Source organism: Pieris rapae, chromosome 23 (assembly GCF_905147795.1).
Source record: "Pieris rapae chromosome 23, ilPieRapa1.1, whole genome shotgun sequence".
Lineage (NCBI taxonomy): Eukaryota > Metazoa > Arthropoda > Insecta > Lepidoptera > Pieridae > Pieris > Pieris rapae.
Genome location: NC_059531.1, coordinates 4,725,297 through 4,751,457, shown reverse-complemented (window position 1 = coordinate 4,751,457; position 26,161 = coordinate 4,725,297). Strand labels below are relative to the sequence as shown.

Below are 26,161 nucleotides of genomic sequence, written 5' to 3'. Positions count from 1 at the left end.
ACGTAAGCCAACTGAACACAGAATTTATTTAATCGTACACAATTGTTGAATGGCGCATGAGGGTAACATTTTTACGTCACGAAGATGTGCAGCGTTTTTGTTGGGGAAAAGGGAGAGAGCGATTGAAACCGATTGAGAGAGAGTGAGAAAGGGAGATGGAGAAATAATCGGTCTTCTGCAGTAAACGCATTTTTTTTTAGAAACAAAATTGGGATTAATATCATAATATTATTCTTTTGTTTTTTTTTAAATGTATCTTTGTCTTTTAATACGCTTGCTTGTTTTCTGTTTTTTATACATACATAAATTGTTTATCTATGCAATCTGTTTTGACTTTCTGTATTGTATTTTGTATTATAATATGTATAAGTATAAGCTGTTAGGTTACTTATAATTAAATAAAAAAAATGAGATTTAAAAAAAACTAAATTGGGATTAATGAAAAACTAAATTGGGATTAATGAAAAAATAAAATTGGGATTAATGAAAAATAAAATTGGGATTAATGAAAAACAAAATTGGTTTTAATAAAAAAGCATTGCTTACATATTACTAGAAGGCAAAGGCTGGGTGGTAGCAGTAGCTGTAGCAGCGTGCAAGAAGTGATCTCGAGCCCACACTCGCCGCACACCACTCTCTGAATTCGCGTTGGCCTCCGCTGTTCTGTGGACATCAACTCTTATACAACTCCCATCATCATGCACATGCCATCACAAAGAACTAGTATAAAACGCAACGCAGTTCTTCTACCGCAGAGTTCAATTTAGCCAAGTCGATTGATTTGTTATTTAACGCCCAAACCCAATAACTTATCTCAACCCATTTTTGCCCATCTAAGATTGACGTATTATCCAAATATTGGCAAAGTTGTGCCAATAACCAATCGACGGATTGTAATAGCCATCTGTCGGTAAAATTAATTTAAACCAAATAAAGTAAATAAAACCGTACAAATAATATTAGAATATACATGTCTTTGTTTAAAATATATCAAATAGCTTTATAATTATTTTAAAACTGGTGTAAGTTAAATCTTAAGATAGGATATTGTCACAGTTGAACTGTCATTTTCATACAAAGGTCTATCCACATCCGACCTATCATGGATAGCTTGCATCGACAGATGGTTAATTCAATCCGTCGATTGGTTATTGGCACACTTTTATCAATATTTAGGTTAAGATGATTAAAAATGGATTAAGATAAGTTATTGGGTTTGGCCGTTAGTAAACAAGTAACTTATAAACGTCAGAAAAGATTACTATTACTTTACTATCAAGGCAAGAAGAACTGGCAAGAGACTCCGCCACTCTTTTTAATCATTAAGTTTTGAGTCGTCGTCAGGATCATTTAAATTATCGGTAAATTTCTAAAAACCTTTATTCGTTTTGAGTCGCTACTTTCTTGAAAGACACTAAGCCAGAGGATTCGTGAGTGCGATGTCGGCCTATTAAAAATTGGTACGCACTTTGAAGTGCCCTAAGTTGTATTAGTTCGGAAATATATACAAAGGATTAGGCACCTGTGAGTGCGTTGCCGTCCATTTAAAAATTGTGCCGGTCTTTTCTTGAAGGACCCTAAGTCTAAATTCCAAAGGATTCGTGAGTGCGATGTCGGCCTATTAAGAATTTGTACACTCTTATAGGACCCTAAGTCGATATGGCTCGGAAATACCTAAAGTACATGGACACTAAATGCGACATGGCTCGCGAGTGCGTTGCCGGCCTTTTAGTTGGTCCTAGTCAAATTGGTTTGGAGATACTTAAGTGGTCAGCTGGTTTCACCATAATTTGGTTCAAGTTATATCAGATATAATTAATTAATATTACAGATGGCGCTATTTTACATTTTAAATTAATTAAAAAAACGTATTTTAAATATGTATAAAATTGTTATTTAACTATATTAATATAAATAGTTGTACTAACTCGGCTCTCCGAAGTAATAGGGAATCAAGGTGGGCTGGCTGCGTATGCGCAAGGTGAATGTAAGCTTCGTGAAGGAGCTCAGCCGGAAGTGTCCACAGTTCTGTCTGCCGCTCAACCAGTTGTCGGACCACGTTGATCACATCTGTCCTCTCCGCTAGCTCTTCCGCACTGGAATATTTCAAGTCTTATTCAATATTTACTATTTTTATAAAATCGCTAAACTTTAAAAAAAGTTAAAGGCCGCCAACGCACTTGCGACCCTTCCTCAAATAACATTATATAGGCGACGGTAACGTGAGCCTCCTGCCCGTTTATTCAGTTACATAAAAATAACGAAATCAGTGTATTTGCATTGTAGTCTTGTCTCTTTCTAGCAAATAGTGTTAAAAATGTGTTGGAACGAAAGAGACTTTTGCTTTATTAAAACTTTGTACTAAAGGAAATCTGTCTAGAACAAAATATGTATGGGGTTAACTATATAAAGTCAATACAAACAGTTAACTTAACCAATAATGGGCTGGAAAATGCCCAATTATTAAATGATGTCCGGTTCTCCAAGTATGTGTTGCCATGGCAACCGAAATTACCATAGCAATGCATACTTGGAACCCTATACCGAAACGAAATTACAGCAGTGAAAATGAAAAATACTACATCACTATATTTTTCTTATGGTACTCTGTACAAATTTTAAACAGGTGACAAAAAAAAAAGATAATGAAATATGTTTGGCCGTGCCCAAATTGTGCCCAATTAGGGTCCTGCAGATCAAGAATAAATGGATAAAACAATCACTAACACAAACAAACACACATTTGATTTGTACATTTTATTTATTATTATGTATATATTCTGCTTACCTTGCACATTCATTTGGCTTATTTTTATGTAGAATATTGGGTGCAAATATAGTGGCAATGTTTGCGGCATCCATCTTATTCCCCGGCTGGTGATCATCCACAGAATGTGATGCCAGTTGTGACAGGAAGGAGAGAAGAGCATTCAATGTATCCCTGTGAGCTGCTGGTAACAGCTGGACTATGTACCTTAGTGCTTCCCATTGCAAGGTCCTATTGTGAATTTCTGAAAATAAACAGTATTTTCTATATAACTTTCATGGTGTATGTCTATGTATGTTGTTCACACTAAGAAAGTACAGAACAAACTTTAATGATCTTGACTGAAAAATTAATATAACATTCTACATGTTACTATATCTAAAGTTATTTATTTTATTAATTTAATGTAAAATTGTTGTTAGTTTACAAAAAACAAATTTAATATAATAGGCGGGCAAACAAGCCTACGGGATACCCAAAAAGGACAGTTAAATATTTACAATTATTGTAAAACTTTATTTAAAAAATAATATTACTGCTAAACCTAACAGCAAAGTGTTGCCTACCTCGTTTAGGCCTTGTATTTTATTATTGACCGACTTAGTAATGGAAAAAAGAACACAAAGCTTTTGTTGCCGCTTCATTTCATTTATTTTCAATTACCATAACAGTTTAAATATTCTTACATCCCAATCCAATTATGTTGGTACATTAATATTGTATAAATAAAAATAGAGATAGAGAAAGTAACCTTCACTCACTCTGAGTCTGCAAGAATGCACAGTAGAGATCTCTACACAGCAAGGGATCTGGAAGGTCTCTTAGGAACTCTTTAAGAAGTGTTGCTACGTCATGAGGTAGGGCATCGTCAAGGGCACATTCCTGGCCTCTCTCCCACTCTTCCCGTAGCTGAAACATCAATTGCTAGATTATTGTATCAATAACTGTGAATATGACATTTTTGATATAAATTATAAATATAATTATAAATTTCATATACATTAAATATGTAAATAAGTTTTATTATGAATTTAAAGAAATATTTTGCCCAAGGATATATTAAAATGTTTTTTGTTGTTGAAGTTTTATTATTATTTATTAAGATATTGCTTCACTTTCTAGATAATTTTTAATTTTGATAAATCTAGTTCATCTGTAAAACCATTTACTGCAACAAATATTAGTTAGGCAATACACATTTTCCTGAAACATTTAACAAAACTTACAAATATTTTTATAGAATGAATATTTAGTAAATAAATTAAATATATAAAATCTTTGGTATATGTTTCGATAAATTGTTAAAAATGGTTCGACGAATTACTTATATATTATGTCAAAACGACGCTGTACTGCAAATAAAATTATAAATGTTAAATCAAGGATACAAAAACACCTTTTTATAGAAATAGATCGGAAATCCATTGTGTAAGTCGTAACTGCCACTGATTCACAATACGTTAGACGACTAGTTTAAACTTTAAAGTTTTACAATAAAACAGATGACACTGATGACTGATGTATCATTAAGCATACATGGCATTTGTTCATATAAATAAATTATTGCGGTTTAGCAGCACAGACTATTTTATTGTTATCGGGATTCTCTATATTGGGCTTTTGTTTTTAGATTACTTAAAACGATGTTTTATTCACACTTGTTAATAATTCAGTTATTAAATATTTCCTTAAGAATATGTGTTTAGGCAATTAAGTTATAGAATACGCTGTCCAACTCCATACGATTGGCTACCTCTCTATCTCTTTTAAAATTCTTATACATAAACACTTCGTAGCCATATTATCCTAACCAGCATAATCATGACTATCGTAACTGATGTAAGAGAACGCATGTTAGCGATAATGCAGCCCGTTGCATCCTTAATAATTATTGTTTTTTTTTTCTATTAATGTAACTGAGTTTAAATAAATACGTTCTTACATATTATAATGGCGCGTTTCGTTTGTGATTGGTCAACGATATCTAATCATAGACCCGCTAGACATCGTCTCGTTCTTGTTCGCAAGATTGTTGCATTTACTTTGAAATCGACTGAAGTATTAACAGAGTTAAATTTAGATATCGTCGGTTTTTATTGTATCATACTCGTATTTACAATTATTTAAATTACATTAAATAAGTACTGTTTTATTTTTTTGTGAATAATCAAATAAGTAAACTAGTGGCACTCTTGATTTTGACTGTATTTCGGTATGTTTCTTGCAGTTTTGTGACTGACACACATCCTCCATTTTTGGGTCTAAGTCAAGCGGGTTTTCCTTATAATCTTTTCCTTCACTGGACGAGACTTTACCAAAGACAATTGTATAGGAAGGAAGGACGAAAGGGCTGCCCTTCCTTCAACGTAAAGAAAGGCCCACTAACTGGCCCCACTTAGCTATGTCTCCAGGTCTATTAAGAGGTTGTATATTGCCTCAGAGGTTGTATCTTCGTAGTCTATACATATATTCTTGTATTGTAGGATACAAATTTCATCGCGAATTGCAGTGCGGTCACACACTATGCACTGGGCAGGTGCCAGGCGTAAGATGGAGTATCTGCCCACACTAAACAGTCATCGCTTTAATATTACCATATTTCTTATAGACGTTCTTGGCTCTTGCATGCGTTATGGATCCTCGATTCCTGTCACCATGAAGGCTTATATTACCGAGTACTTATCTGCTTATGAGAGATTTAATATAGTCCCTATTATCCAGGGTCTGATAAAAGTATCCCTTGGAGTTGCCTAAAATGGGGACTCTGCATCTTCTACCGCATTTACATGCTAAAATAAAAGTTAGTGTATTTTTATACTACCTAATGTTTTTATATAAGTTTTATATTGTAACGACGTGTAAATAAATAAATTAGTATTTTTTTTACTTTGTAAATGAATATTTTTATCAAATCGTCTGAATCCCAGTTGACCCAGTTCAAACTTATTTATACACAACTCTGGTGTAGAGTTCGTAATCTAAACGAGGCAATAATCCACGATTTGCTGAGATCAATTCAATTAATATGCAATCAATCTTACATATTTTATGGCCAATTCAATATACATATATCTGTCTGCGTATTGGGATTTACAGGCCTTGTGTATTTGCAAAATAACATTAATTTCTAATAGGCTTCTGAGAGTGAGAAGACAAGATAGAAAATAACCTAATAATATATTCATCTACAGCCACCAATTCGAACGATCTTTTTAGGATTTGTGGGGGGCGTTGAAATCCAGCCTGATCGCTCATGGGTGGCTCTTTTAATAGCAGCTAGCTCTTCACGAAGTTGTCGTGTGGTGCTCTAACTATTACATGTAGATAATATAATGGGTTGGGGAAAAAGTTTCTTCGTATTTTTTAAGAAAATTCATAACATTTTTTTTATTTACATTTAAATAAACTATGTAAGTAACATTTTGATATTTTTTTACCACAGACACTGCACTAGGACCATAAATATCGCAATTTTTTGGTGGCTTGCGTTGCATTACCCTTTTTTGTAGTAAAATTGTAAAATGTATGTCATTTCTTCATTAGATTCACTTATCTTGACAGTACGAAATAAAATCACACATTTTCCTTATTTGAATTTGGAATTATCTTTAAAATCTAAACTTTTAAAGATACCAAAACCAGCCAGTTACTAATAGTATAGCCAAAGAGATTTAATTATAAGTTCATATATATACTATAAAGCGAAAATAATTTTCCCCAACCTATCGGCGATATTTTTATTTCCGATACAACAATATTTCAAAAAAATAATTAGGGCAAGACCCAAACCATATGATTCAGGGATATATCGAAAATTGTTGATGTCGCTACTACAATAAACATTTGTTTTGATTGTTATTTTTGTTTGTTTCAATATGTAGGATTTCATTGCAATGCCCGCAGTCAAATCTTTTTTAAATAAAGAGAGGTATACTTTTCAATCCAAAGGGACTTGGAGGAGAGAGGGGAACCTTGACTAGAGTAATAAGACTAGACCTAAACACTAACGATTTAGGGTGTACACCGCATATTGTAGCTACATACCTATATATTCTCAAACAACTTATTTTCTGTCGTAGCAACGGCCTTCAAATGTTACAACATTGTTGAACAGTTGCGTTAATTGGTGTTTTGGTTAGTGTTTGACGTTACATTTGGTTAAATTTAGTTTTGTTTGCTTTGCGAGTTGCACGTTCATGTTTCACAATTAACTAATCAACATTGTTGGGTTTTATTGTGACATTAAATACAAGGAAGCACAATTCTTAGTTGTTAAAACAAAAATTTATGTACTAGCAGACTCGGCCAAGCGTTGCTGTGGTTAAGGTTTTTGTTATATTACATAGCAGCAAGATATTCAAGGGAAACGGTAGGAGAACTTATGTGAAACGTTGGTACTTTTAACACAGCGCCATCTGTTAGAATTGTATCAAATAATAAACAAATGTTTGCAATAAAATAATAGATCTAGAGATCAAATTTGATAATATCGGTTCGTTAGTTAAGGTGTCCATCGCGGACAAACAACGTGGCTCGTGATTTATATACTTATATTAAGATAATATTTTGGTGCACATCGCATCGCATCGCATTTGCGTAAAAAAAAAATTAAAGTAACTCAAAACTCAAAATAACTTTATTCATTTAGGTAACCAAGTAGACTTATGAACGTTAACAGAAAATATGTTAAATGAATTCTTAATTTACATTTACTACCAGTTCGCAAGTCAAGGGTGTAGAACGGGCAAGAAGAGCTGGCAAGAAACCCTTCGCCGCTTTAGTTTTGAGTCACATAAGTTTTGACTCTAAGTAATTAAAATTTTCCACTTACTTGTCTCACTCTCTTCTTTGAAGCGGAGACCCGGAAGAGGCCCATGGTATGAAGACCATGTCGGCGAAGGTGGGCCAAGCAGGCGGAGACTAGTGCTGGAACTCTGGGTCTACCTCCACCTGCCTCTTCTAGACCTGCCCAGCCCCAATCTCCTGAATCACAGGATTCACTCTGAAATTGTTTTCGCTTTACTTTAGTTTTCTTTCGAAAGAAGATGTGTTATTAGTAATGGTAGATAGGTTTTTTAATAAAACCAAATTAACAAATAAAATAGGAAATAGATGGAAACAGAGAAAAGTGAGAAGAAGAGAATTAAAAGGTTAAGAAAGTTTAAGTTTGTGAAATAAATAATATTTTGTATATGTATACTAATACTAGAAGACTCGGCCAAGCGTTGCTGTGGCTAAGGTTTTTGTTATATTACATAGTATTTTTTTTATAGAGCAGGGGGCAAACGGACACATGAATGCTAGAGGGGTCGCGGGTGCGTTGCCGGCCAAGAATTGGTACGCTTTTTTCTTGAAGGACCCTAAGTCGAATTGGTTCGGAAATACTTCAGTAGGCAGCTGGTTCCATAAAGTGGAATGTGCTCTCCAATATCACATGTTAAAATGACGACAATTAAGACTTGACAATGAAAATCTGTTACATGATAACTTAGTTAATCTATCTTAGTCCCTAGCAAAAAATATTTTATCAGGGGTAAGGATATTAAATAATAGTAAAATAGTATCAATTATTGAAACAAAAATTTTAACACTTTTGTGTCAATAATTGTCTTTTCTCCGCACTCATCCGGACTTTCAATTTACCATGGAGAGTGTCCAGAGGAGTTTTATAATCACAAAACTTACGGATTAGGTTATTTTGTTAAGTCTGTATGTATCATATCTAATCTATCATAAATAAATCAGTGGCGTTAAATTTTTTTCTCATGCCTTAGATTTCTGTATTTGTTTCATTCAACTGTCAATATATCAGGGAAGTCAATCAGTCTCTTGTGACTGACACACGCCGTCGACTTTTTGGGTGTAATGCACGATGTTTGCCTACGAGCGAATTTTAAATGCGCAAATAAAGAGTCTATTAGTGCAGACCTGTGGATCGAACCTACGATCTCAGGGATGAGGAGCGGACACTGAAGGCACTAGGCCAACACAGCTCTCAAGACAGGAATACATTCAACTCTGAATCACCTGTCTTGTTATTTGAAACATAGAAACCAGCTCATTATATACATAGAAAAATGTTCACCCGTTGGTAACGAATTGCTCTATTTCTGTACATAGCGTCATAGTATAAAATTATCATGGCCTTTTATTAAGGCCAGGTAACCAGATACGTGACGTCACGTTGACGTCACGTGACGTCAATTTTAGCCTATGTAATTATGTCTTAATTACACTAGCGGGTAAGTAATTTAGTCGAGCTTTTCATTTATTACATTAAGGAGTAAATGAATAAAAGAGACACGATACATAATAATTATAAGCGGTAAACGGGCGGCCTTCTCGTTAAAAAGCATCTCTTCTAGGCAAGAGATTCTTCTCTTCTAGTAAGAGAAAAAGAAAAATGATTAGTAAAGTGCAAGAAGTGCCCAAATAATCAAAAATAACCAAATGTTATATAAAAAAATTAAAGAACATTAATTTAAAGTATTTTCATTTCATTTCATTCAAGGGAAACGGTAGGAGAACTTATGTGAAACGTTGGTACTTTTAACACAGCGCAATCTGTTAGCATTGTATCAAATAATAAACAAATATTTGCAATACAATAATTTTGCTGGTTATAAATTGAAATGTAAGCTATTCTATCTTTTAAGTAAAATCAAACTGCACACGCAAATTTGATTGATATCGGTTCGGTAGTTTAGCTAGTCCATCGCGGACAAACAACGTGACACGTGATTTATATATATGTATATTATAAGATTGTAAGACTCAAAATAAAAGCTGCTTATAAGTACTCTGATAAATATTATATACAAAATTTTATTTACTCATTTTCAAATCAAGGGCATAAAGAACTGGCATAAAAATGTCCGCCATGACAGTTTTGCTTTTATCATTAGCAAATTGTGTCACGTCCATAACATTTGTACGGGAGTGTAACAAGAACAGCTGGTTGCATTTTAACAGCTTTTTTATGGACTTCCGTAAAGCGTTTCGTTATAACAAAAGTGTTTATGCAAACAATTCATCTTTCATCAATAGAATATTTTAGTAGCGAATTTTAAAAGCCATTTGAATTGTTAGGTCGCCAAAAAAATATTATACGTTATATTATTTTATAGTACAGGGGAGCTAATAAGCCTATAACTAAAAAGGTCATCGCAGCCCATGGACACCCATTTAAGTGGGTGCGTTGCCGGCCAGAACGATTTTTTTTGTTTCACATTGTAATTAATAATTACTTAAGATGTCATGTAAAACATGGTGTAATGGTTGCAGCTCCTTAGAAACTTCTTGTAAAACAAAAAACTTGGCGATTAAAAAGTTGGCGCAGAGTTTATTGCTAGCTCTTCTTTTCCGTTCTACGCTCTTGATTTGAGAACTGGCAGTAGGTATTTTAAGAAGCATTCAGCATTTTTTTATTACTCTATTGATGTTCACAAGTGTATATTGTCCTCGTATTAACTAAATGAATAAATGATCTTGAATTTAAATAAAAAGTTAGTTTATTTTTATACGATTAGAATGATTGTAAGGTTAGGAATCTAGTTTTAATATATAATTGTTTAAATCAACTTATTATTAAGTTAGTTAAAATGTAAATCTATCTCAAAAAAAATATTCGAGGTATTTGGGTAATTTTATCTGCTTTATATCCCTTCTACTAGATTACTTAATATCTAGTGGACCCAGGTTTAAGTAAGAGAAATTAAAATGTAAAAAATGTCATATAAGTTTAACAAATGTCTTTCCATCAGCAAACACTAACAAATATATTGGCTTGTGTCATGTATACGACGCCTACTGGTCGTCTGTGATCATGTCTGCCATCTCCAATACGTCTTTATGGATTGTTGATTGGTCTATTCCTGTCTCAAGTGCAAATGTTTCCCTGATCGTGCGTTTAGCCACTTGCTGTTTACGCACGGAATATTTAAAATTAGATTCGAATTTTGAAATAGGTAAAATAGCGCCTAGAACTCACTTTAAAAGGTGTTCTAAATTTAAAATGTTAGGTTCTTAGCATAGACTTAGTATATACTGGCGTATAGATCAACAAAACGAGCGAGGGAGAAGAAAATCCCTTACGGAAATTTGGCAAGATAGAAAAGGATAGCGAATCCAATGAAACTGTGACTGGTTTTGAATGACAGGTCATCACAAGTCAGCACGCGGAGAAACAACCCCTTAGTATTTTTGATTTTTTGCGTACATCGTGGTTTATTTTCAGTAAATCTATTTGTAATCTATAACTTATTGTATTCAACAATGGTTACATGTTCTGTCAGTGATTGTGGTGTTAATAATAGAAATAATCCTGACAATTGCACATTTCACAGGTAAATACCCAAATCGTCATCACTGGCATGACGCGTTTATTTTTGGTTAAAATTTGTCTTTTATCCTATATAAAATATAAAATAATGCCAATGCTTTTGTTTACTTTCATATTTTATATATGTGGAAGTCCATTTGTTGTTAATTTACATAATTTTAGTAGATAAATATTTCATCAATTAATTTTACATGTACGCTAGGGATTGACAAATTAATCGATAGAATTATCGATATTTTATCTTGAATGTTACTTATGAAAATAAATGCTTGCTTACGTTTACCGTCTCGTATCTGAACCATTTTGCCCAATTTTGTATTATTTGTCCAACAGATACTATACTAAGAGGAAAATGATTGAGATTAATTGGGCGCGTTGGTTGGAATCCAAAGAAGAATTTGGAACACAATTTGGACCAAGATATTTTAAGTGGTCATAGGTATTTAATAATGAAATACGTTATAGAAATTTACTTTGACATTCGACTTAAGTATGAATGTAAACTTAATAATTTAGGAAAGGAAACTGTAAGGAACCAGTTTAATAAGATTGTTCTGTTTAAAGGTCAATAAATTAAGAAGCAATGAAAAAAGTTGTTTTTTTTATTAATGCTTTTTCTTTTACATAATGTCATGATTATAATTTGGACAAAAACAGTCTATGGAACAACTTTCTCCAAGGGTCGAAAATCTAACTTCAATAAGTTATCGATAGTCCTCCAAAGTAAAAGGTACATCACTAGCTAATGCACACACTGACAAATCAAAATTGGTCACGCTTTATCGAGATGCCAGTTCGTCTATACGCCAGTATATACTAAGTCTATGGTTCTTAGAAAATCAAATATCTTCTCTTTCGTTAGGCATTCTAAATTCAATTTTTTATTTCAATTCAATTGAAATGTCTAAGAGATGTGTAAATACTAGCCGGATTTTTTTTCCAAATTTGAATAATTCGCTTGCATTTACTATCCATTCCATAGGACATTGAGGCTGATTAAAATGTAAGAGAATTTGTGATTTTCATTAGTAAATTTCATAAATAGATTATATTTTATAATTTGCTGACGATTTCGATTCCTGGTGATAAGCCTGCCTGGTTAAGCGTCATGAATATTATACGTACATTGCTTAAAAGATGCTAAATATATGAAAAGTGACACAATATACTAAAAACAGATGTTGTATGTGACCTACTTTGGAAGTATTGCAATACTGAGCTTTGTTAATATAAAAAGTAAAAAAAGTTTTTGGTAAACTAAAAACTAGGTTGCTCATCTGAATGCTGTTATAAGGGTTTGTTACGCATTGATGGAAGAATACGCTACTTTTTTATAGGACGGGGCACCCATGGAAACTCTTAAAGCCAGAGTGCATTGCCAGCCTTTTAAGAATTGGTACGCTCTTTACTCTTTCTCTTTATCAAAAAGGTTTAATTAGTCTAGCTATTCAAATGGAGAACGCTGCCAGTATCTTCGGAACCTTTCCTAAATTGCTTTTAATAATATATTTTATAACATTTTAAGATAAATTCTTATTGTTTGATTTATGTAATATTTATTTAATTAGTTTGTAAACAAACATTAAAATGTTACAAGCAATAAATCTTTTCTTTGGATAAATAGGTAGGTTCAGATGTAACGAACTAATTGTCTCAATAGAAATTTTAATGCTGTTATCTTATCTTATCTTATGTCTTTAAACGAGAAATTCTTGTATATATAATATATATAATTGGAATCTCGGGATCGGCTACAACGGTTTTCATGAAATTTAGTATACGGGGGTTTTCGGGGGCGATAAATCGATCTAGCTAGGAATAAATGATAGAAAATAACAAAAAGGTGGTGTTTGAGTAGTCCCAATTCAAACTGAAAAATGTATCTTCCTGACATCTATCGGCGAATAATAATAATTATTAAAATAATGACGTTTTGTTCTGGTAAACGTGTTTTTATTAATATTCAGCTGGATAGGCCCAGGTGCACTTTACGTGTCTTGGCTGAGTCGCGCCAACTATTTCTGAACTTACAAATAGCAAATGCCAAACACATATTTACTATTTAAATATCCATTTAATATTGTGAGTTTTCTGTATTTCTAGAACAAGTAACATATAATATGGGATACGTGCAATGGCGAAGGCCTAGGTTGTTTGGGCAAGAACCGTTAAAAAAAGACGTGATGCGATAGAATTTCTATGTAATGTTTCTATCTTATATATAACTACTTAACGAATACATCAATAATCTTTATTAGTGAAACCTTTTGTGGATACATCCAAATACATAAAAAATAAATAAACAATAGCGTGTATTTTTTTCTCGATTTCCCTTTCTCACTCTCTCTCATTCCGTCACAATCGTTGTCTCCCGTTTCTTCGATAAAAAACGCTGCACATCTTCGTGACGTTTCGTAAAAATTTTACTCTTATGCGCCTCAAGAAGTTTCACTTCAAAAACCCATCAACGATGATTTACAATTTTCATTTTTTTTCATAATAAAAATAAAATAAAATAAAATTCGTTTATTTTGGAACATAAGATCATCTAGGTATCACTTATTCCACGTCAATCAATTCGAACCTGTAGGCATCCCTACTCATCGGCAAAGACAGAGGGTGTAGGCCGAGAGAAAAAGCCGGCGTAAAAAACTCTCGGTACTCTTTTAAAAAAGCAAATCATCAAACAATATTTAAAACAAATATATCAAATTAATTAGAGGCAGCCTGCCCAGCACTAGTCCCAGGCCCTTTTATCAACTAGATAATCAATAACTTTATAGTAAGCCTTTTTACACAGCTTTTCTTTAATACATTTCTTAAATTTATTAAAAGGCAGAGATAAAAGAGCCATATAGAGAAATACATAGAAACAAACATAATGGAAAGCCTTAACAATCATCTTTTTGTTATCGTTCTTTAAATGCTCTGAAAGATAAGCCTAAGCAAACAGTAGAAGTGGTGAGTTTAGGAACAGTACATTATGAAAATTGACTAGAGTTGAAGTGTACCATCTCCAACGCAAATCTAATTAAGAAGCCAAAACTTACATCTTCTCCTTTCTCAAGTGTATTGAGAGAGGCGAGGGAAGCCCGAGATCCCGTGTGCTGTTGTCTTCTTAAAGCGCGTTCTGTCTCCACACATTGCGCCAAAGGAACTCCAAAAACACTCCCAGTTGCTTCTGCGAAATGGAATTTTCATTTAATTAATAATCACCAATCTTTGTTCTCTTTAGAGTAGAAGCTGGGGTGGGGGCATCAAGTGAACGCTTAGTAAAGATTTAAACTAGAACCTGACAGTACCAGCTGGTGGTTTCTTCGCTCAACGAAGAGCGCAATGTAGTGTGGACATTAACAGTGGTACACTTCCACAGAGACATTTTTGTATTTTTTTTACTAACAACGTTTAGTAATCAATCAAATATACAGTATTTACAATTTTCTTAACCTACATAGTAATCATAAAAATTAATCAAAAAAAAAAGTCTTAAAACAATATACAGGATGGCCCATAATTCGTAGATCAAACGAATCTAGGGGTTAGATGGGGTCAAACTACGGGAGGTCCTTCAACTCAACCCCTGTAAAAATCAACATTCTGTATGTTTTTCTTTATATCCACTAGATTAATACTGATGAGACCTTGCATTAGACATGCTATTTATGATTGTTTATCGGGTGTATTCAACATAATATTAAGTTTTACGAGATATAAATTTCTCAAATCATAACTCCCACTTGGTGGATCTAGCTGCTCACTGAAGTATTTCCGAACCAATTCGACTTAGGGTCCTTCAAGAAAAGAGCGTACCAATTCTTAAAAGGCCGGCAACGCATTCGCGAGCCCTCTTGCATCGAGAGTGTCAATGGGCGGCGGTATCACTTAACATGAGGTGAGCCTCCTGCCCGTTTGCCCCCTGTTCTACAAAAAAAAAAATTGCTTTACTTCGGACACCATTGTGAAAAAATAACGCTACCGAAAAGTGACTTATATAAAAGTTTTAGCGTATTTAATAGAGATTGACAGCCTCTGCATATACTGTCTGGAGTGCCAAGGACAGTTTCTTAAGACAGTGGCCCGTAATAAAATATAATCGCCCCATAACCCAATGGTCCAATTTCACGGAAGAGGTATCGCACGATCTAAAAGCGCGCTCGGCATTGTGCAAATTTAGCGCGCTCATAATAGTTCGCCGCGAATAGACGATGAGTATCACCTAGAAACTGTTATTACCCGTGAAAATATGTGATTACCGATTACAATAGCTATTTATTTAAACTCCTCATACTGTATATAAACTCTTTTATTAGACTAAAATTAAACAATCTACGAAAATCTTTTATGGTCCTTTAAACTTAGAAAAAGTTGGTGATAAGTTTCAAAAGAATGTTGGGGGAATTTCTTTTAGTTATGGGTATCCCCATGAGAGGTATAAGGACTGGATCGACTGGTGTCTCAGCTCGCTTGTGGACATGTGCATGTTGTGGTGAATCTAACCAGGGATAAGTCTGGATAACATATCAGGGCTTGTAATTCCAGGTCTTCTTTAAGGATTTGCCCCTATGTGTATTTTCTATAGCATAACGGGGCAAGCGAGACTACAGGAGCCTATTGTATTTAGGATATCGCAATTTACGCAAATTTAATTGTCCATATTGTCGGAACTTGGGTTACTAACAAGAGGAATCCAGATAATTAGATGTCGAATTCAAATTTTCCGAGCATTCTTGCAATGCAGCGAAGAAAACAGTGTGAGATTCGTGAAATTAGCTGAAATACGTTCAAATTGTTATATTTTAATATCAATCAATCAATCAAAATATCTTTATTCTTTTAGGTAAATATGTACACTTATGAACGTCAAGAAAAACTAATTAAATTAATCGTAAATTTACATTTACCACCAGTTCGCAAGTCAAGGGCGTAGAGCGGGTAAGAAGAACTGGCATATACGAGTATATATAATATTAATTATTTAATTTATCAAGATGAAACCAATGGTAAATGTGCCCAATGTTAATAGACTTTACCGGTAAAAGATGACCGCCGGTGCAGTGGGACCTGCAAACAATCGCACACGCCGAGGTCGTAAAACGCGTCGTGAAATATGATTTAATTTTTGACTTGTATTCTACGAAGGCTGCGGGTCCGCAACCACGGCGGGCTAACAACCTGCTTCGTGAGTCCTTAGCCTTAAAGAAACAACACTAAGGGCCTGTTTCACAATGTATGGATAAAGTGCCAAATAGCTATGCAACACATAAATTATTCGAAAGATAAAAGTTCCAAATAAGATACTTATATGACGAAAAGCGCTATCTGACAGTCGTGAAATGCAAAAATACTATTTATCCTACCAATAAGTAACAAATAGCTTATTTGGAACTTATCCGGACATTGTGAAACAGGCCCTTAATATCTATTTCTACTCCTTCCTTTTTTCATTTCCATATTATGAAGTCTCACTTCTTCGGCGCGGAATGACTCTACGCACAATTTGGTTTAGATTTTAGCTTCCGTGCGCATTATCCCGTGGATTTACTGTATTTTAGACTTTCCCAAATGTAGTCATTTAATATTGAATCATACCAAACCATTCTCAGGATTCGCTATTTATTAGTATTTGTGTTTTAAGTAAATCAAATAACTAAAATATTATTAATATAGAAATGTTTTAACAGTGATTATTTATTTGGGTTTTAACTAAAGAATATAAAATAACAGTTATCGCAATTAAAAAACTGTTTGTACAATATTTATTTAAAAATCAATGAGAAATCTTATAAAAGTAACTACTTATTTACGTTTTAATCCAAATCTAAAAACAGTTAATTATTATTATTATAAACGCAATCTTAATTTTATGAACTAAAAACTCTTTTGTTATTCATTGCCAACATTTACGATATATTTTTATACTGTTTACTTGTATCACGGCCATTATATTAATAAATTGATTATGGTAAAAGTATCTAAGTAGGTCAGGCTGTCAAGAATTTTGGGTCGTACCCGCACAATATCACTCGCCATCTCATTCTTTCACTTAACGTTTAATGTTTGTTTCTCTTTCGATCATTAACACAAATTATTTTCTGGAATTCAACATTGTAAAATTCGTAACGTTTTCGTATCGCAGCTTTATTCAACGAATTCGGTTCGAATCGTCGACGACCGGCCACTCTGCCGCTAAATGGGCAAACGGGCAGGAGGCTCACCTGATGTTAAGTGATACCGTCGCCCATGGACACTCTATTTTTTATTGATAAAGTTTGCCAACGCTCGGCACACTGATACATTGGTAAAAGCAAACACAAAATACAATTTTTAATGTGACAAGCACTTAGAGGCAAACATGACATTGAAATGAAATGAAATGAAATCGTTTATTTGCTAAGATAGTGGTACAATTAGATACAATTATTACAAAAATCAGCCATATATAAATCGGCATGCAAATGTCATTAATTTTATTATGTCACATAATAGAAGCATTTACATAATGTCGTTATAATAGGAGAGGTAATTAGAATTGGTGTTAAACTTATGATCTAGATACTCGCCCACGCTATGAAAGCACCTTGCCTTTAAAAACCTAATCACCTTCCCCTTTCTCCAAAGCACATACTTGCTCTAAAGCACATACAAATATCAATCGAAACAATTATTAAACAAAAACAAAAATCGATTATAAAGTGTGAGGGGACACTCTCAATGACAGAATGTCTTAGACCCAAAAAGTCGACGACGTGTGTCAGGCACTGGAGGCTGATCACCTACTTGCATTTTAGTTTGAAAAATGATCCTAAAACAGATTCAGAAATCTGAGGCCAAGACCTAAACAGGTTGCAGCGCCACTGATTTATTTTTTATTATTGCGAGCTTTGATTCCTTTTTCTGACAAGACGGGGGGCGGGGACCATAGGGGGACATTCTTTCCAACGACTAACTTAAATCGTCTTAAATTGCAATAATACACAATAAGGAAAACTGTTTACGGATTTTCTGTGTTGGCGAAAGTATGTATGACTAGAAACCAAAGAATTTGTCGATAATGTTAGGCGCCACGTACACATGCTATTATTAGACACACTTTGTATGTGAGCAGTGTCAGTCATCACATCTTGATATATGAAACAGTTTGAACGCACGTTTGTTGTAAAATTAGCTTTATGTGCTATAAATAGAGTCGAAATTGTAGAAATATTAGGTCGTTATATATGAAATTGGCGTTTTTTATGGAACCAAAAGTTTTTTATAGAACAGGGGGCAAACGGGCAGGAGGCTCACCTGATGTTAAGTGATACCGCCGCCCATGGACACTCTCGATGCTAGAGGGTGTTGCCGGCCTTTTAAGAATTTGCGAGCCACTTGGTATCAGTTAACAACAGCTAAGCTATAAGTCCTACTGTTTTTAATAAATAAATGCAAACTCAATTTGGAACAACGATATTAGTGAAAATTTAGACAAATTTTCCACTTACAATAAACAATTGTAAATTTTCCACTAAAATAGTCGTATATCGTTTGAAACCCAATAAAACTCGAACACTGTACAGTTGCTCGGTTAAATTAATAGATCATTTTGATTTATTAAACGGCTACCACCTCGTAACTTATGCCCGATTTTTATAACCAAGGTTTTCTAATAAAAACAGATTACTAACAGATACACACTATGGATAATTGGAAAAAACTTGTTTGTACTTATGTACACGCGTTAGATGAGACATAAAATTGGCAGTAACTATAGAAAAAAGGTATTTAGTACATTGAAAGTTTTATTATAATGCATTATCTAGTTTTTATTTATTTAAGCATGCAACTTACACATAATTAGAAAAATTTAATGGAAAAAAAAAGAAAAAGAAAAAGAATAATATTTACTATTTAATTCACGTCCATTAATTGGAGTTTAGACATGTGTGTTAGAAGAAGCTTATGATAGCTGAATTATCATACTATAATATTCTTGTAGAAAAATTGTCTAAATATCGTACAATCAATCAGAAAATCAGTGTTAACTTAACATACTACTACATATACTAGTACAACTATAGAGCTCCGCTTTCAGCTTCTTTTATATATAGTCATTTATTTGTCAACATAAACTTAAATAAATCTCTGCCACACACATAAGCACACATTACAATCCACTGGCAAGCTATACAGAATATATAATGTTTATTCGTATAATCTATAATTTAAAATGGAGGAAATCTGTGAAGGACAAATTCAAGGAATAATATACTTACCTTTCCCATCGCAATATATTTATAAAAATATTATGTATGTATGCAGAAATAGTGATAAGTTTACTAGAATAGAACATACGCACATTGTTAATTCTCTGAACAAACGCAGGCTGCAATTTCCCCGTACAAGACTATCTGAAGTTAGTAATTCTTTTTTGGGAAAAATATTTACTAAAGAAGAATCCCAAAGGCTCTCTCTCTTATCTTTGCCTATTAATAAATTTAACAAATGTATAATGAAAGCTGTGTAAACTGGCATACTAACTTAACGATTATCTAGGTGATATAAAGGCCTGAGACTAGTGCTAGGCAGGCTACTTCTATTTAATTTGTGATATTTGTTTTAAAATAAGTTTTGTTTAATGATTTGCTATTTTAAAAGTGTACCGAGAGTTTTTTTGTCTCCCGACCTGCACCCTCTGCGTTCTTTTCCAATGAGGAGGGATGTCTACCGATTCCAATTTAATGACGTGGAATAAGTGATACCTGTATGTTATATTCCAAAATAAACATATTTTTCTTATTGTCGAAAGAAACTAGTGGACATAGGTTTTATGCAAACATATACACTGTTTGAACTTGAATTAAGTCTATATGTTTATATGTAACATGGGTAACCAATCATATAAAGGTACCTTTTTCCTTGTCGGCATCCTTCCGGCTTTGGTCAAAGAAGCCGGTGGTGAGAGCTTTCCTCTTGAGAAGATATGCTCTCCGCTTCGGTTTTGTTGTCACTGCGGACGTGTTATCTGTGGATAGTTTATAGAATATTAAATTACCGCTATTTTGATAATCTATTATATACTGGCTGGAAACCGCAACTTCTCCCGCGTAAATTTTGACAAGATTTTTGGAGCACAGATAAAAAATGCTTTTTAAATTAAATAAATTAAATAAATATTGAATTAATTTAATATCTTAAATGTAGATATTTAACTTACAAAAGTGCCTTTTTAATAGGCCTATTGAAATAAATCATTTAACAATGACTTTGTAATTATTATTTATTGAAACTTAGCAAACCATAACAAAATCGTTTCTTTTGAGATATTCTTAACAAACTATTAATATTATATATAACGAGGGAACATTTGTGTTTTTGTATGTATGTTTGCAATGCTTTTACACCAAAACTACTGGATTGATTTCAAAACAGCGCGACAATTGTTACGACCTATCAGAGTAGCGCAACTGCCTCGCGTGATCATATTTCTCCGCCATACGAGATACAATAACAGAAACAAAAATACTAATAATTTTTAAGTGTAAAATCTCGCGCCAAGTGTAAGTCATTAAATAAAGATTCGTAATTCGATATTTGTTTTGAACGTGTTTTATGACAAACTATTTTGGTACTTGATTTTTTTTGTAGGCCCACAACACCTGTAGGAAACACGTACTGTTGATGAATCGTTTACACTTTATGAGCTTTTAATATTTATTTGATTGAATTAAAAACATTATTATGAAATATATAAACATATTCTGTTCTTTACGAATTGACGTCAAACATCTGCCCGATACGTAACACTGAAAATATTTAGAACTGGCCAGTTAGAAACATTACTAATGAAAACTTTTTCGAAATTCAAATTTGGAACTCATTGGTAACACAACTTAGTATATTCCATTCATTTGTCATTTGTTATTGTGCATTGGCGGCAAATCTAAAACTCTTGTTGCACGACTGGAGTTTACACCTTAAGTACGATTGTCTTAACATACGCAAAAAGAGTTTATCCAACTGAAAATATGATTAATACCATATGAAAGGGTAAATTAACAAATTAATGAAAATAATATACATATATAAATATTCATTTTATATACATTTATTATAACTAATCGGCGAAATATTTTACATTAAACTTTTCACAAATGGAATGTTGATAAATTATGTAATTATTATTATCTGACAATTATCATTTATTTTTTAAAACAATCCAACCAAAGAGTTCATTCATCAGTAGATTTTACCTGTCATATTTTTCTCATACCGGGCGCCTTATATATGAAAATCGATTCTTAAGAAGTAATATCCAATAAACGTAACGCGAGAAAATTTATTTAATCATTTACGTGGGTAACACTGAAAATGTTTAGATATGGCCAGTTAGAAACATTGCTAATGAAAACTTTTTTCAAATTTCAAATTTAGAACTCTATGGTATCCTTATGGGGAGTAAGGGGAGAACGGAAATAACATCTTTACCGGCCCTACAGTCAACCTCACCTGCACGCGTTGGTGGTTCGTTATGAATAGCCGACGGCGGCACCGGCCGCGGTACTCCCTGCTAGATAACGGACGAGGCTCTGGCGACCGAGCAATGGCGGTATATCCATACAACCGGCTGGGCAACCAACCGAAGAGGCAACAGCGGCCTTGAAGTATAAATAACTTCAAAAATGTCTGGGAGTGGAAGGCAACGGGAAACCACCACTCCTAATTTCCCAAGAGAGTCAGCATGAAAGGTCTAAGAACAGAAAGTGGTATGTCTGGCAATCCGGATGACGCCCGGCGCCATCTTCCCGGGAGAGGTGGTGTGAAATATGCTACCGGCCATGCGGCAGTGGATCGTCAGGCACCGCATGGAAATTCAGCTACTGATGAAACTAACATCTACAAATCGATTCGTCATCCCCATCTCATCGGAACGTGGAATGTGCGCGGTCTTAATCAATCAGGGAAACTGAGAATTGTGGAAAACGAAATGCACAGAAAGAATATTCACCTGCTAGGGCTAAGCGAAACACACTGGAAAGGACAGGGTCATTTTACAACAGACCTAGGAAGTACAGTATATTTCTCGGGCCCGGAACTCGAACATAGCAGAGGAGTGGCCTTTGTTGTGCCGCGATCGCTGAACAGGTGTGTTATAGGATATAGACCAGTTTGTGATCGTATAATTACAGTTAAAATCAACACCATACCTTGTAAGCTAAATATCGTACAGGTATACGCGCCCACATCGCAATCTACTGTAGAAGAAATGGAGAACATTTACGAAACGCTGAGTAAGACACTGAAAGAACTTCCAAAAAGAGAAGTTACCATCATCTTGGGGGACTTCAATGCCAAAGTTGGGATAACAACAGACGATGACCATCTTCGTCGTATTGCGGGCAGATTTGGGATCGGAGAACGTAATGATCGAGGCGAGCGTTTGCTACAGTTTTGCTGTGAAGAAAACTTCACCATCACCAATACATGCTTCAAGAAACACATCCGAAGACTGTACACCTGGGTATCCCCTGGCGACAGATGTCGAAATCAAATAGACTATATATTAATAGGGGCCCGATGGAGAAGCTCAGTGACGAACGCTACTACTTACCCGGGTGCTGACTGTGGATCCGATCATCAGCTCCTTGTGGCAACTGTGCAAGTGCGTTTTAAGAGAATATATAAACCTAAGCAGGGTCCAAATATGCAACGTCTAAACGCCGATGGATTCAGACAAGGTATTGCTCAGAAAATGATTGTGTTTCATAATGAAGAGAGAGATAGTAACAGCAAATGGGAGAGTCTCAAAAGGGTGATCGAAGAAACAGTTAGAGAAAACATGCTAGTGAAACCCGTAATGAAAGATTTCATAACACCAAAGACGGCCAAAGTCATCCTAGAGAGACGGGAACTAAAGGAAAATGGTATTCGCTCGCTAGAAGATCAGCAACGGTATGCAGATTTAAGCCGTCTGGTTCAACTTTACTGTCGGAAAGACTATGAACATCACATCAACGAAATCTGTCTCGAAATCGAACAGCACTCTTTGAAAAACGAATCCAGATATCTTTTTCAAAAAGTAAAAGAACTGACTGGTACTCGTAAGCCAAGAACGTGTGCTATCGAAGGTACAGATGGGCGTCTAATTACAGATGTGGCTCAAGTGTTGGACCGCTGGAAGAACTACTGCGCGGAACTATATGACGCTGAAGGGATTAGCAAGAGCAGCTCATGGGCAACAGAAGAGCCTGATATTCTACCATCTGAAATTGAGCATGCCATCAAAGCTCTCAAGTGCAACAAATCGCCAGGTAAAGATGGTGTGACAGCCGAAATATTAAAAAACCTAGGTCACCGAGGTACAAAGGCTATAATCGAGATCTGCAACACCATATGGCGGTCTGGAAGGTGGCCAAATGACTGGACAGAATCGGTGTTTATACCTCTGCACAAGAAAGGCTCTTCTAAAGTCTGTGGGAATTACAGAACTATAGCATTGATATCTAATGCGAGTAAGATCCTTCTCCATGTAATTAACCGACGTCTTAATTACTACCTTAGCCGACAAATACCTGAGGAGCAGGCAGGCTTCGTTAGAGGCAAAGGAACGCGGGAACAAATCCTTAACATTCGCCAAATCATTGAAAAGAGTAGGGAATTCAACACTCCCGTGATCTTATGCTTTGTTGACTATACAAAAGCCTTTGACTATGTGCAATGGGATAAACTATGGAGGGTTCTACTTGAGATGGGAGTTCCTGAACACCTCGTAGCTTTAATACAGAATTTGTACATAGAAAACCGTTCCTTCATCAGGATGGGCACTGAATACTCCAATATGTTCCAAACAAAAAAAGGTGTGAGACAGGGCTGCATTCTGTCACCCGCACTATTTAACATATATGGAGAGTACATTATTCGGAAGACAATGGAAAATTGGGAGAAGGGTTTTGCAGTAGGCGGAAAGAGAATAGCAAACCTACGATATGCTGATGACACGGTTCTTCTGGCAACATCCATGGAAGATATGGAAGAACTGTTCCAAAGACTCGAGTTAGAAAGCACAAACATAGGCCTCGCAGTGAACAGAACAAAAACTAAACTGATGTTAGTGGATCGAGCCAGTAAGCTTCCACGTGTCACTTGTAACATTCCTGGAATTAATATCGTAGACCGCTTTATATATCTTGGATCCCAGATCTCCAACGACGGCAGCTCTGTCCCCGAAATAAAAAGGCGAATCGGCATGGCTAAGGATGCCATGACACGTTTAGGCAACATCTGGAAGAAAAGAGGAATTGGCATCAAAACTAAAATAAGACTGATACGGGCTCTGGTTTTCCCTATCTTCCTGTATGGAGTAGAAACGTGGACCATCCTGGCTCGAGAACGACAAAGAATCGATGCCTTTGAGATGTGGTGCTGGCGGCGAATGCTCAGAATACCGTGGACTGCAAAGCGCACCAACACATCAATCCTGACCCAACTTCGCATACGAACTCGCTTGTCTACCGTATGCCTACAGCGAATCGTATCGTATTTCGGCCACACAATGCGCAAAGGCGATGAGAACTTGGAGAAGCTGATCGTGGTTGGTAACACAGAAGGCAAAAGATCACGTGGCTGTTCACCAACCAGATGGACCGATCAAGTGAAAGACTCATCGTCTTCAAAGCTATACAATGTTATAAGAGAAGCGCTGGACAGAAACCGGTGGAAGCTGATAGTCCGCGCTAAATGTTTCGTTGCTGACCACGACGCTCAGAAATGAGCTGCCGACTAAAGAGAGAGAGAGGTATCCTTATGTATTGCATTCATTTGTCATTTGTTGTTCTGAATTGGCGGCAAATCTAAAATTTGTGTTGCACGTGAAATTGAACACGAGCAAATTTTCGGCTAATGGTTTATTATGGCTTTCGTTGTGCGCTTACTCAACATCAAAGCTATGATAGGGTGTGATTAGCATTTCTTATATCAATCGCTGTTTGCAGACAACAGGTCTTGCAAAAAAATTTACAGCAGCGACCTCGAAGGAAGATCCAAATATTTATAAAGTCCCTGTGGCAGTACGGTCATTGCTGGCAATTTATCGTTGTATTGTGATACTTAAGACTGATTTACATATTATATCAGCTCCGTTGTGCCAGGAAGACACTAAAGGTACACTTATGAACGTCAAAAAAAACAAATTAAAGCAATTGTAAATTAACCTTCGTAAATTAAGTTCGCAAGTCAAGGGTAGAGCGGGCAAGAAGAACTGGCTTGAAGCTTTCATAAGAAATTCAAATCGTTTGAACTGGAGCAAATCAATCCCAATTATAAGGATCATTTAAGTATTCGTCAAATTTATAAAAAGCTTTATTGATTAATTTGCTTATAACGAGGGCTTTGATTTTATTTAATGATAATTCTATTATTTCGTTTGTTATAAAAACGAATACAATTTCCATATAAGGAGTGGTTTATCTTCTGGAACCTGGTTAGGTAGGTTGGTCGTACACTCAAATTAGTTCTACTTCCTCCTACAAACTCACATTTTCTTTATCTTTATTTAATCAGTTGTGTATATTGCGCGGTTTCTACTTATTGCAAGAAAGGTCACGTGATAGAAAATAATTACAACATGCATCGCGACGTGTCACGAAGATAATGCAGTGGGGACAGATTATATTTAGAAAAGCGAATTCCGACATTCCAACTGTAAAACGATATACCTGTATGACCTGTCAATGCGTTCGTTTATAGATTTCAAATGTTTTTGGGTATCATTAGTTTGAGGTCAGTATTTTTGAGGGCTACGGTAAAGTTATTATATATATATATATATTTTTTTTTTTTTTTTTTTGTAGTTACATTCCTTTTTTCCGTTACGCGTCGATAACGATATATATCGATAACGATAACAATAATAATATCACAATTAATGAAATTCTGTAATAATTTTAGTAGTAATAAGGTAAACAAATTAATTGTATTATTTGTAATCATGTCTAGTCCTATGATAACAATAGCCTTTTGTTAAACTTTATTTCACTAATTACAAAAAACAAACAGTACATAATGTTCAAAAAGATCAA

At 34.7% G+C, this 26,161-nt stretch overlaps 1 protein-coding gene across 2 annotated transcripts in view; it reads right to left on the bottom strand.

The window, feature by feature from the left end:
- Positions 1-26,161, bottom strand: part of LOC110998258 (rho GTPase-activating protein 6) — a 92,523-nt gene that overhangs the window by 4,114 nt on the left and 62,248 nt on the right. For both annotated transcript variants that reach the window (XM_045633410.1, XM_045633409.1), the window contains 7 exons: positions 19,996-20,109; positions 14,159-14,289; positions 7,599-7,769; positions 3,529-3,676; positions 2,789-3,011; positions 1,929-2,096; positions 547-663 (listed from right to left, as the gene is read on the bottom strand). In XM_045633410.1, the coding sequence (XP_045489366.1) occupies positions 547-663; positions 1,929-2,096; positions 2,789-3,011; positions 3,529-3,676; positions 7,599-7,769; positions 14,159-14,289; positions 19,996-20,109 (1,072 nt within the window). The remainder of the gene's footprint in view (positions 1-546; positions 664-1,928; positions 2,097-2,788; positions 3,012-3,528; positions 3,677-7,598; positions 7,770-14,158; positions 14,290-19,995; positions 20,110-26,161) is intronic.